The 13,150-nt window shown below is 47.9% G+C and overlaps 1 protein-coding gene across 2 annotated transcripts in view; it reads right to left on the bottom strand.

Moving 5' to 3' along the window:
* Window positions 1–13,150, bottom strand: part of SH2D4B (SH2 domain containing 4B) — a 118,135-nt gene that overhangs the window by 29,864 nt on the left and 75,121 nt on the right. The window contains exons 5-7 of one of the 2 annotated variants that reach the window (XM_011929309.1): window positions 12,807–13,006; window positions 8,510–8,523; window positions 7,023–7,150 (exon numbers count right to left, since the gene is read on the bottom strand). In XM_011929309.1, the coding sequence (XP_011784699.1) occupies window positions 7,023–7,150; window positions 8,510–8,523; window positions 12,807–13,006 (342 nt within the window). Of the gene's footprint in view, window positions 1–7,022; window positions 7,151–8,509; window positions 8,524–12,801; window positions 13,007–13,150 lie in introns of both variants that reach the window. The other variant, XM_011929318.1, reaches the window with a different exon arrangement.

Below are 13,150 nucleotides of genomic sequence, written 5' to 3'. Positions count from 1 at the left end.
GCAGAGTGGACACTGGAACTACAGACAGCTGATAGGAAAGGGTTAAAATCTCAGGAACGCCATTACTATCTATGCTTTCCTAAAGCAAAAATAGTTTCATTCTTCTTTGTAGTCTCTTTCTGAGACTAGATAGCCAGCGCACACTTGAAAAAAAAGGAAGGAAAATATTCCTTTATTTTTTAGGTGGAACCGCTAAAGCAAGAACTTAACAGGAAAGTGGGTCAGCTGACCTACTTTTTTTTCTCCTCTAGAAAGTTTTGCATTTGAGATCAGAGTTGGTAGAAAATTTCCATTCTAAATTCTGCCCAAGAGAGGAAAATTAGCAATCTCGCTTGCCATGATGGATTGTGACATGCTAACCAACCTTCCAAATGGCCTCTGCGTTACACCTAATGACTTTTAAAAAATGTTTCAAGATGGGTATCATACTCATAATAGAAGAAAATTCAGACTTGCACTTTTTTTTGGAAGGCTAAATCACTGTCATCTTTCTTTTGTGCACAGGTCTTTTTCTTTATTTCTGAGTTTTAGTAGTGACATAACTTTGCATGCCATAAAGAGATGAACGACCTTGCACGTGCCTCGGTTCCTGATGTGCCACCATGTTTGTCTATTCCATATAACAAACCAAAGCATTTATTGCATGACACCATGTTCTAAACACTTTAAAATGTTGATACATTTAATCCTCACAACACCACTATGTACTAGGTGTTATTATTTTCTCCACTCCTGGTTTCTTCAGCAATTCCTTGCTAAACGTGAATTTTAGTGCCTGAGTCCACACTGCCAAGATCCTGAAAACTCTATCTTAACTCCCACCTCTCAAGAGATTCCAAATCTTCACCAGCATTTCCTGTCTTCCCACTAATCCTAGAAGCCAAGAACAGGGGTTTGGACTGGCACACTCTCTCCCTCTTAGCTCCAGAAATTCTAGTTCCTAGGAGTAATCCCCAAGACCAAACGGGGCATTCCCAGATTTTCCTCAAGCTGGGTCAGGAAACCAGTGCCAGCTCTGATTGCCAAGGTCAGGAATGAGGGGAGGTGAGATTTAAAATAAAGAACCCAGGCCAAGCCTAAAAGAAGTTCACCGAATATATAGTAAGGGATTGTAAATGCAGAGAGGGCACTTTTCTGTCCCAGTTTCCATCCCTGGATGGCAGTATATGCAAAGAGACAGCCAGAATGGAATAGGTAAAACTAAGAGCCAGAAACCCTGTTTCTCATCCCAGCTCCCCTGCTGACTGCTGGACAAATGTGGGATAGTTTCTCAAGCTCTCTGGTCCTCAGTGGGGTCATCTGTGAAGGGCTAACCATGACCAAATCATGCAGTAATTGGCAGTGCCACGGGATGCAGGACTGCGTGGCAGCATCATGCCCGAGGATGGCAAAGGTCAGCAGCAGCCAGCCTGTCCAACCCCTTCCTGCTCCGTGCAGCTCAGAAAGGTGACCTCCCTCCCAGTGCATGCAGTCAGAGGGGCCAAGCCCCCAACTCCATTCCCACTCAGCTGCTGCCTCCCAGGGCACAGTCCTTTCCACCTGTCTGGGGGCTGCCTCCCTGCAGGACAGCCAGTGGGTTTGCCCCTCATCCACAGGGCTCCCGGCAGGGTTACTCAGGAGGAGATCACCACTGCTTACACCTCAGTTTCTACACTATGAACACAACATCAACAGAGAAATGAGCAAGGTGAAGTCCGACAGTCACAGGGTGGAGAACATCCTCAGTCCTCAGTCCACAGACTCCCAGGCACCCACCCTGTGGCCAGCCCCAGGCCCTGGCCAACCTTTCCAACGTTCATGACAACCTGAGCAAACTTCAGTGGCTTGGCAGGGGCAGGGCCAGCAGTCGTGGAGCAATGTCAGCAGTGTTTGCCCTCAGAACCACACTGCACGGCAGAGATCAGGAGCAGAGGGTATAAAGGCCCTCCACTCCCCATTCTGGGGGCAGTCCCCATCAAGACTGCCCATAGCAAGCTGCAGCCATCAAAAATGTTCTTTCTTCTATTAAAGTGAAACGTGTTTCTTCAGAATCCCCATCTATCCCCAGTGATATGATTTGGATATCTGTCCCCCCCAAATCTCATGTTGAAACATGATCCCCAGTGTTGGCGGTGGGGCCTGGTGAGAGATGTTTGGGTCATGGGGACAGATTCCTCATGGCCTGGTGCAGTCCTGACCACAGTCAGTGAGTTCTCATGAGATGCAGTTGTTTAAAAGTGTGTGGCCCCTGCCACTACCCACCTTCCTCCCACTCTTGCCACGTGACGTGCCTGCTCCAGCTTCGCCTTCTGCCATGAGTAAAAGCTCCCTGAGGCCTCCCCGGAAGCCAAGCAGATGCCGGTGCTACTTCCTGTGCAGCCTGCAGAACTGTGAGTCCATTAAACCACCTTTCTTTATAAATTACCCAGCCTCGGGTATTTGTTTACAGCAACACAAAAACAGCCCTCACACACCTGGAGCCCAGTTCTGACCTTCTTAGTAATCCCCCTTTCTCAAGACAGAGCTCCAGAGACTGAGGGGGTGGTTCTGTTCCTCTACCCATTCCTCCCCACAGCTTCTCCTTTCCAAGATAAACATTCCCGAAGTAATCATTAAAATGACTTCTGTGATTTATATTTCCTTCCCTTTCCTCAAACACAGCAATGTTTTGTTTGTGTGCTGTCATCCGAACAGCAATCCGGAGGAGTCTGAAGATGTGGGGCCCATTCTAGACCCTAGCAGCTCTGTACCTTCAGCATTCTTCTCTGAATAGATTCTGAGGTCGCAGTGGAAGCAGGTGGGAAGAAGTGTCCATTCTACTTTGGAACTCGCGCATCTCACAGGAAAGCTGCCCCTCACTGCTGGGATCCCTGAACTGTCTACATGGCTAGGGAGTGCCTCCTCCCAGGTGGGGTCCCCCCTTTGTGCTTGCTCACGAAGAAGCCTGCCACTAACACCCCACAGAGGATAGCCAAAGGCCCACCCAAGCCCAGGTGAGGCCACATGTGAGATCTACTCCCAGCACCTGAGCAGGGTCACATGGAGATAATTTACCAATGCCAACGACATCAACCTCCGGGTAGTCCCATTCTGTGCCAAGCCTCCCTAAGGGCAAGCAGCAAGGCAGCCAATGGGTTGTCGCCCAGACAATAAATCATAGACCACATTGTGACTGTTTTTGTAGAAGTAAAGCTCAGGAAGAGAAATGGGTTCTGACTGAGCCAATGTTCTGACAGAGAACATTCTTAATAATTTTAGATACATGTCGAATTTCGAAAATAGATTTTTTTCCCCCAAAGCCAAGCTTGTATGTACTGGCACTTCTCACAAGTAGTTATAACTACAAATCTCTCTCACAATTCCTGGAACGTAACAATGAACAAAGGAGAAACAAGGAATTACTATCACTCTTTGTAACTCAGGAGACTTTACCTAGAACCCCGTGGTCCCAGAGAAAAGCCTGTTCCCGGTGCCCTCTGAGCCCATTTCCCCAAACCTGATTTCCCAAAGGAGGTAGAGCCTCTGGTGGTTGACCCCAGACCCCAGGAAACACACTGGCGTGGCTTTTTATGGTGGACAAAGCACTCCTGTTGGCTCAGTCTTCCTAAGTGTCCTGTGAAGTAGATGTTACAACGCCAGTTTCACAGATGCGGAATCTAAAGGACACATCCAAGGTCACAGAGCTGCTAAGTTCTAGAATGGACCCCATATCTTCAGATTCTCTGTCTACTTGCTGTTTGGATAACACTGGCATAAATCCACATGTTTGAGGAAAGGGAAGGAAATCATCCAAGTAGTCACGTTTAACCTGCATCTGAAATCTAACTAAATTAACTAAGACTCTTCTATCCAGGAAAGAAAAGATTTGTATTGGGATTCTGACAGATTACATTATTGGCTCAAATTCTTCTTCCCTCCCTGTTGCCACACCCTTTGACATAGGACTCTGCAGTTCCTTGTAAGAAAAAGACAGAATATATTTTCCCATTCCTCAGTTCTGTGAAGTATTAAGGCAAAGCGACAAGGTGCTGGCTCTAAGACTAGGGCTCAAGAGTCTGGCATGCTTCCAATTGCTCTCTGATGTCTGTCCTGTCACCATGAGAAGAGCACTCCTGAGCCGCCCACTGGTCCCAGGAAGAGCGTAAGAGTTCCATGGTACAGAGATGCCCCAACTGAGACGCCCAACCAAGCCCAGCGAGAGCCAGGTCCCCTGCCAACCTGCAGCAAAAACTCCTTAACAATTAGACTGGTGCAATCCACCTGCCCCTGTAAGAATTGGTACAGAGGAACTCCTAACCGCTCCATCAGGGAATTCCTGTACTGAAAGAGAAGTCGGAACACACTCACTGTTCCAGACTTCGGGATTTTACAAGTGAGTAAAGTTGGAGAAAAAAAAAAAAAAAAAAGCAGGGGTGGGGGAGGTCCTGGGTTGCTAACTTTTTGCTTTTTCAAGCAAAGGCAATATATAAAATTAACCATGACTTACTATCACCATCAATTCATAAAAGATAGGACATTTTAACACTAAAACTGAGGAAAGGATATAATCTTAGAATATGACACAATCCTTTTTAAGCAGTTACTTGGCCACCCTCCATATGTGAGCCTTTTTCTTTCCTTCTGTCACAGATCAATGAAAATTCTGTCACCAAATAGCTCCAGCCTGTGTTAACAGCAACTTTTCTGCACGCTTTATGGTAGAACTGTCATAAGAACATGAAATTAGCTACATAAATTATGAGACTTAAATCTTGGTTCTGTTGGTTCTCTGACAACATAAAAGTTACCTTAAAAAAAAAAAGTCAAAGAAGAAAACAAAGCTAAAAATAAATTTGAGCATCTCGGTCGTACCTTCTCCACTGGCTACCAAAGGCAGTTGGAGCACCCGGCACAGCTGCCCACCCTCACCCACGTGCCAATCCTGAGTTACACTCTGCAGCTCCCTACGATGCCAGTGCTGCACTTCCGTGACCATAGTAACGTCTGAATAAAAAGCACAGTGGTGACTTAAAAGGAAGCTCTACCGGGGCTACAGGGACACATAACTGGGACAGAAGGGAGAGGCAGAGAATCCCCAGCACCAGCTCCAGGGACACATGACTCAGTCAGCCATGAGTGCTGTCTTCTCTCTGAGCCCTAAAGAGCCAGTCCAACCTTCTGCCAGATGTGTGGTGACCTGGGAGAACAAAGAGGTCTGAAAGTGGATGGTGGTCACAACAGACTAGATTATCCTTCAAAACTATCCACTGTAACGTGGACTCCACATTGGCTCTGGCTAACAGAATGTGAGCGACAACCTCACGTCAGTGCCCTGCAAAAGCTTTAGGAGCCAATGTGTGGTTCTCCAAGTCTCTCATTTCCCTCTGTCATGAGATCATCACCGTTTTCTTTTTTCTTTTTTTTTTTTTTTTTTTTGAGACAGAGTCTCACTCTTATTGCCCAGGCTGGAGTGCAATGGTGCAATCTCAGCTCACTGCAACCTCTGCCTCCCAGATTCAAGCAATTCTCCTGCCTCAGCCTCCTGAGTACCTGGGATTACAGGGGTCTGCCACCACGCCCGGCTAATTTTTTTTATATTTTAGTAGAGACAAGGTTTCACCACGTTACCCAGGCTGGTTTAGAACTCCTGACCTCAAGTGATCCTCCTGCCTCAGCCTCCCAAAGTGCTAGGATTATAGGCATGAGCCACTGCACCCGACCGACCATCAGCATTTTCAGTAGAGGCAGCTCTTTCAGGCTGAGACCCAGACTAAAGTCTGTAACCAACTCCCAAAGGACACGTAACATGGGTAAGAAATAAACCTTGACTGGTGGGGGTCACTGAGACTTCAGAAGCATTTGTGACCGAGGCATATCCAATCTGACCTACGTGACATGGATGCTATTCACTGGGTTGGAGAGCTCAACAGCAGTGGCAACAGGGGAAGGTGGCGAGCTCGTCTTGGAGGTATTTCTGTACTTGGTCCCTGGGTGAGAGGCAGGGGTGAGGGCTGAACACAGAGATGCCTAAGACATAGGTCCCTGACCTCACCAAGCCTAAGACCGGCTGGGAAGGCTAGCCTGACCCTCACATGTGTGGCTCTAGATTTTCAATGCAGAGAAGCAAGAGCTGTTCTTTGGAACTGGAAAGCCTGGGATCTAATCCCAACCCAGCCATTTTCTTCCCACCTTCATCCACTCTTCCCGTGGATACTTACTAAGCCAGGGACGGGGAAAACAAACAAGGTCCTTAACCTCACAGGCTCACATTCAGGTGGGAGGATAGACAATAAGAAAATCTGATAAATACCAACTGGGCACACTCTATCCGGGAAATGAGCAGGGTGAGCTGAGGGACACTGGGGAAGGCTGTTGTAGGTAAGGAGTTCAGGAAAGGCCTCTCTGAGGAGGGGATGTTTGAGATGGAAAATGAGAATGTGTCAGCCATGCAGAGAGCTGCTGAAGAACAGAAAACATGAGTAGAGCCACGGCAAGCACAAAGGGTCTGAGACGGGAAAGAGGATGGCTTGTTTGTGGAACAGAAAAAAGGCCAGAGTTTTAGAAACAAGGTGGGCAAGGAGGGGCTTTCAAGGAGCCATCCTGCCCTAATAGTCTATGTTTAGGTGATGCTGACCTCTTCATTCAGCCATCTGTCATCTAATCAACAAGCATGTATCCAGAGCCTGTAGTGTGACAGGCTGTGGCTAGGATCCGGGGATGGGGGTCCTGCCCACCAGGAACTCGTGCAGCTCTCAGGGCTCACTGTCTTATGACCACAAAGAAGATGCCTCTGAGGAGCCCCTGATGGCTACGGAGGCTGCGAGGTGACAGCAGTGGGCAAGAGCCATAGTCATCCCTTCCCAGAAGAGTCAGGAGTGCCCGTTCAGCATCCCTGGGGCCTGCAGCCTCCTGGACCCCCACTGGGAGATATCGGGGGCAGAATGGAGATTGCATAAAGTCCTCTGCCCCCTGATTGTAACAGTCCTTCAGCACCCCTCCCCAACCCCAGAGAGAGGCAAAGATGTGGAAATCATCTGGCACAGGGCCCAGAAAAATGGTCCTACCATGGAACCAGGGGGCGATGAACTTGGTGTTCCTCTCAAAGCCAGCTCGGCGAGGCAGCTGCTCCTCCTTAAACCAGCGGACGATGACATCTCTGGAGACTGGGCGCAGCGGGCGCTCCCAGGTCCTGCTGAAGAGAAAGAAAGCGGGGAGGGCAGAAGATTAAGGAGGGAGAAAGGGCAGAGGGAGAGGAAAGAAGAGGGGAAGGAAGGAAAGAGGAAGGTAAAAGGAGGAGGAGGAAGGGGAGTGGAAGAAGGGGCAGGAGAGAGCCATGAGAGAATGAATAAGCACGGTGCCCACATCCATGCCTACAAAGAGGATTAAAACAACCCAAGTACTTGAAGGCATTTCACAGATTATAATGTACCACCTGTTATTGTTTATTTAAAAGAAAATTGTTACCAACTGCTTCAAAAAACAGCCACACAGGTGGGAATGAAAAGAGGCTAGGAGGGGGTGTCTGAGGGAAAGAAAAGGCACATTTTCCCTCGAGCATGGCCAGGGCATAAATACCAGCATAGATGAAGGAGGCTCCTGATGGAAAGTAACTGAGTGTGTCCCATCCCCTTCTCTCCCTCAGAAAGAATTCTGGGTATTATCCCCTCCTTACCTCTCCCTCCCCGCCCTCTGAGGGGATGCCTGCCTTTGCCAGAACTCCTGTGCTTTTGTAAGGCACAACCAGGACAGCGAACAGAGAGAGAAACTGGAGAACCTCAATTTGCTCTGGAAATGGCTGAGATTCCCTGCCCAGAAAATAAAAAGTATATGACAGAGGAAACGGAGGCGGAAGGAAACAAAACTGCACGTTGGTTACTACGGATGGAATGGATGAGGGACTGAAGGTGTGGAGGGCAGGAGGAGGGGCACGGGAAGAGTTCAGACGAGGGAGTAGATACCTTTTAAAGTTTTCTCACAGGTGAGCCAAGATCGTCATTGTTTTCGTGTCTGAACTGCGGTTCCCAGATGCGTACACAGACTGGGAGAAGTGAGACCCCACTGTACTCGGGCTACACTGAAAGCATAGTAAGAGCTGGCAGCACACGACACGTGACAGGCACCCACAACTATGTGGTGAAGTACAATGCAGTAACACCACGGTGCATGAAATCATGGCACAAAAGTACAGCATCTGTGCCAGGCACGGTGGCTCACACTTGTAACCCCAGCACTTTGAGACCAGTCTGGCCTGGTCTACTCCCTCGTCTAACCTCTTCCCATGCCCCTCCTCCTCCTGCCCTCCATGCCTTTAGTCCCTTACCCATTCCATCCGTAGTTACCAATGTGCTGTTTTGTTTCCTTCCGCCTCCGTTTCCTGTGTCATACTTTTTATTTTCTGGGCAGGGAATCTCAGCCATTTCCAGAGCAAATTGAGGTTCTCCGGTTTCTCTCTCTGTTCACTGTCCTGGTGCTGCCTTACAAAAGCGCAAGAGTTGTGGTGAAACCCCATCTCTACTAAAAATACAAAAATTAGCCGGGCGTGGTGGGAGACACCTGTAATCCCAGCTACTCAAGGGGCTGAGGCAGGAGAATCGCTTGAACCCAAGAGGCAGTGAGCTGAGATCGTGCCACTGCACTCCAGCCTGGGCAACAGAGTGAGACTCTGTCACAAAATAATAATAATAATAATAATAATAATACAGCATCTGAGGAACAAGGCAACAGCCCACCTGGAACAACCACAGCCTCTTTGCCATTTCCAACTGAGTGACAGGAGCCTGGTAAATTCTTATTTTGTTGTTGTTATCCACCTAATAGTACTGGCATTTAGAATTCACGGTTATCCTTGTTTTTTATAAAATCAATGTCAGCTGTCCTCTCACGTGGTCTCCATATTTGCCCTGTACCCACACTTTGACACTGTGCTCAGCGTACCTCCTTACAAGCCCAGAATAAATCCACAGGGCATTTCTTTACTCGCCCTAAACTGAATACACTCACACATGCATGCACACACACAGTAGCAGACACCATAGATTTGAGAAAAGATGTCAGAAGGACAGAGGGTGAGATTACATTGCACAGCTTACAGCCGTCATCGGTAGAGTTGGCCTCCACACCCTGTCTTCCCACTCACTGCCACACTGGACTTTCCTTTACCCTCTACAGCCCTACAGCCAGCCGGCCTATGTTCCCAGTCCTCACACTCTTCCTTCTCAGTAAGCTCAGATGTCTTTCTTCTTCATTAAGCAGTGCAGAGCAGCCTGCTTTACCCAGCCTCTTCCTCCACATTTGCATCCCCCAAAAAATAGCTGTGCTCGGTGGGGAAAAATTCCTCCAGTTTCTAGGACTCGTTTCCCTTAGAAGGCAATAGGAAGTTATATATAACAACAAAATATAAATTCACACACTCTTGTCCCTCTGTTTCTAAGCAGTCGATTTGAATTCGTTTCTAAGCAGGGAATCTGACTCCCCCAGAACATAAATGCTACATTTATATACCTTAAAATTTTGATCATTCTATATAATTAGATAGTTTGCACTTCTTTTTTCTTTTTCAGCTAATCTATGGCATTTTCCCCTGTTACAAAGCCTTCAAAGAAGTCACTTTCAGTTCCACAAAACATTCCAATGAATTGACTTAACCAAAATTCACTTTAAACAATTACATTGCTTCTGACTTTTTGCCATTATTAATAATGCTATGATAATCATCTTTGCACTTTTTCCAATTTGCAGATAATTTCCTTAGCATAGATTCTAGCAGTGAAATTACTAGCCAAAGTCATACCAGCAGGAAAGAGTAGGGCCTGGGTAAAAAGATATGTGAGCAGCTTGTGTACTGGTCCACAAGAGCTGACTGTTAAATTTTCAGGAATTTTCTAAACCAGCTAAACATAGCCATCATTAAAAGTTAAATGTAATAGGCCAGGCACAGTGACTCATGCCTGTAATCCCAGCACTTTGGAAGGCTGAAGTGGGCAGATCACCTGAGGTCAGGAGTTCAAGACCAGCCTGGTCAACATGGTCAAACCCTGTCTCTACTAAAAATACAAAATATTAGCCAGGTGTGATGGTGTGCACCTGTAATCCCAGCTACTTGGGAGGCTGACGCAGGAGAATCACTTGAACCTGGGAGGCAGAGACTGCAGTGAGCCGGGATCGGACCGCCACTGCACTCCAGCCTGGGTGACAGAGCAAGACTCGGTCTCAAATTTTGTTTAAAAAAATTTAAATCTAATAAATATACAATTAAATAAATTTTATTAAAATAAGGATAATAAATACTCAAAACTCAAAACAAAAAAGCATACAAATACTAGATGTGTATTCTAGGAGGCCACTTGCCCAAAGCCTCACTCCTGAATCTGAACCTCTCCTCCCATCAGCGGCACGCATCTGCCCTCAGCACAGACAGACGAGGTGTGCTGGCAGGCACCAGAGAGGTGAGAGCAGTGAGGCCATAGGGACCCATCCCATGGTGTCACCACAGGAGAGAGGCTGGTAGGAGGGCCTTCTCACTGCCTAGGCCTGCTGCCCTAGGCCTGCTGCCCTGTGTGCACAGCTGCTTGCCCCCTTTGAGGCTCACTTGGGAGTGAGGCCACTGCTCCCCTATTGGCTGCACACAGCCAGCCCAGAGCCAGGCTGCACCATGGTCCACCATGTGGCTCCATCAAATGGGCCTGAGGGAAAATTTCTAGGTTTGTTTTAAAAAGCATAGATGGGGAGAAGGCTTTTCTAACTATGCCCTCAAATTTAGAAAATATAAAAGAGGCCAGGAGCAGTGGCTCACACCTGTAATCCCAGCACTTTGGGAGGCCAAGGCAGGTGGGTCACCTGAGGTCAGGAGTTTGAGACCAGCCTGACCAATATGGTGAAATTCTGTCTCTACTAAAAATACAAAAATTAGCCAGGCATGGTGGTGCGTGCCTGTAATCCCAGCTACTCAGGAGGCTGAGGCAGGAGAATCGCTTGAACCTGGGAGGCAGAGGTTGCAGTGACCCAAGATGGCGCCATTGCACCCAGTCTGGGAGACAGAGTGAGACTCTATTCAAAAAAAAAAAAAAAAAAAAGAAAATATACAAGAAAATTTGACCTTGTAACAATCAAGAATTCCTGCATGACAAAAAATTTCATTGTGAAAATCAAAAAATAAGTGCCAAACTGAGAAAAAATGTTTATCACAGACAAAAGAATCCTCTTCCCTAATATGTAAGAAGTTTTAGATATCAACAAGGAAAAGACAACACAATAAAAAGATAATTTACAACACATTATGCAGTAGAATACTATGCACCTGAAAAAAAAAAAAAAAAAACCTAAATAGATAATGTAAGAATTGATATGAAAAGCCTTCTAAAAACTCGTTAAATGAGGGAAAGCAATCAAAGTATAGAACTCCACGCATAAAATGCCAATTTTTCTACAAAAAAAAAAAATAAAGAGGAGGAATAAGGCCTTTCATGATGGTAATTGCAAAAATAAAGTGAGCGGATACATGAAAAACTAAGAACAGTAGTGACCTCTGGAAGACGGGGGAACAGAGTACACGGAGGGAGAGAGGGAGTCAGCCATTTCTCAGTACACCTTTTTAAACCTTCTGGTTTGGGAATCTTATACTTGACAAGAAAGGAAAGGGTGAGAAGGTGGGAGGGAAGAAATGAAGACATCATCAACTGTCCCTACACGGTAGGCAGAGGGAGAATAAAGTTATGAGTAACCCCAAAGCCTAATTAAAGCAAAACTCAGATGCCCCTTCATTATCTGGGGGTGACTGGACCCTTCTGCAGATTACCTGAGGTTAAGGGAGCCGGCAGGTGCTCACCACCCAGCCTCTGGCCCTCCTGGGGACAGTGGTTGTTCAGCAATGATCTGGGCACGGGAGCACCCAAGCTGAGAGAGGCCAAACCTTGGGGCTGGCCTAAGGTGGGGGCGGGTAGAAAGAAGAGAGGCTCCCTGCAACCTCTTAACCTTTGGTCCTGGCAATTTCCGACAGTCATCTAAGTGCCCTTGCAAACCCTTAGGGGACACAAATGTGTGTGAGGACCCGCCTGCATCCAACCATGCTAAACTGCAAACCTACTATTCCAATTAGAGAAAAACCGGCTTGCCTGGGACTCTGAGAGTCCTCAAGCCCTGTGTCCAGGCTGCCCGGCCATGCTTCACCCATCTGAGGGCTCATTACAAGTTCTTAGCCTGGGGCCCTTAGAGTCTCAAATTGTGTGCAAACATTCTAGGTCTTTATATCCGCAAATTTGAGGGGGAAGAAGGTACACAGCTTTCTTCAGATTCTCAAAGGAATCCTTGACCTTAAAAAGGTCAAAGCTCACAGGGGCGCGATGGCTCAGGCCTCTAATCCCAGTACTTTGGAAGGCCGAGGTGGGTGGATCACGAGGTCAGAAAATCCAGACCATCCCAGTTAACACGGTGAAACCCCGTCTCCACTAAAAAATACAAAAAAATTAGCCGGGAGTGGTGGCGGGCGCCTGTAGTCCCAGCTACTCGGTAGGCTGAGGCAGGAGAATGGCGTGAACCTGGGAGGCGAGCTTGCAGTGAGCCGAGATCGCGCCACTGCACTCCAGCCTGGACAACAGAGCAAGACTCCGTCTCAAAAAAAAAAAAAAAAAAGGTCAAAGCTCCCAGAACTCCAAAGTTATTACAAATCTCCAACTCCCACACCTCTCCTCCCTCTCCTACCCCAGACTAGGGCTGAGGTCCAGAGGGGAAATGCTAGCCCCAAACTACACAGCAAATCTGGGGCAGAACCAGGACTGGGACCCCAGTGTCCCATGCCCTAATCCAAGGCCCTTGCCCCACCCACGCCAACGCGGAGCCTCGACCCACCTGACCGGCTGCGGCGGACCCGGACCGGGGAGGTGGTGGTAGAGTCTTGCCTCCTGCTCATGGCTCTGGCCGAGCTCCCGGAACAAGGAGCTGAGGCCGGCGACCGTGCCCTTCTGGATAGCACGGAGCGAGTGGCGTCGGTACTCGTCTCGGGCGCGCTGGGCTCCGCGGCTCCTCTCCTCATCAGCCGCCTTTGACCGGCGCACTGGAAACAGGAAGACAGCGCGTTAGCCCAGATCCGCAGCCCAGGCAGTGCACTGCACCAGCTGGGACAGGATGTATTCGGTTGTTGCAAAAGTAATTGCAATGTAGTGGCAAAAAATCGCGATGACTTTTAGTCATCAACCTA

Source organism: Colobus angolensis, unplaced genomic scaffold, assembly GCF_000951035.1.
Source record: "Colobus angolensis palliatus isolate OR3802 unplaced genomic scaffold, Cang.pa_1.0 Scaffold12, whole genome shotgun sequence".
Taxonomy (NCBI): Eukaryota; Metazoa; Chordata; class Mammalia; order Primates; family Cercopithecidae; genus Colobus; species Colobus angolensis.
The sequence above is the reverse complement of the archived record's forward strand: the minus strand, read 5'-3'. Positions and strand labels throughout refer to the sequence as shown.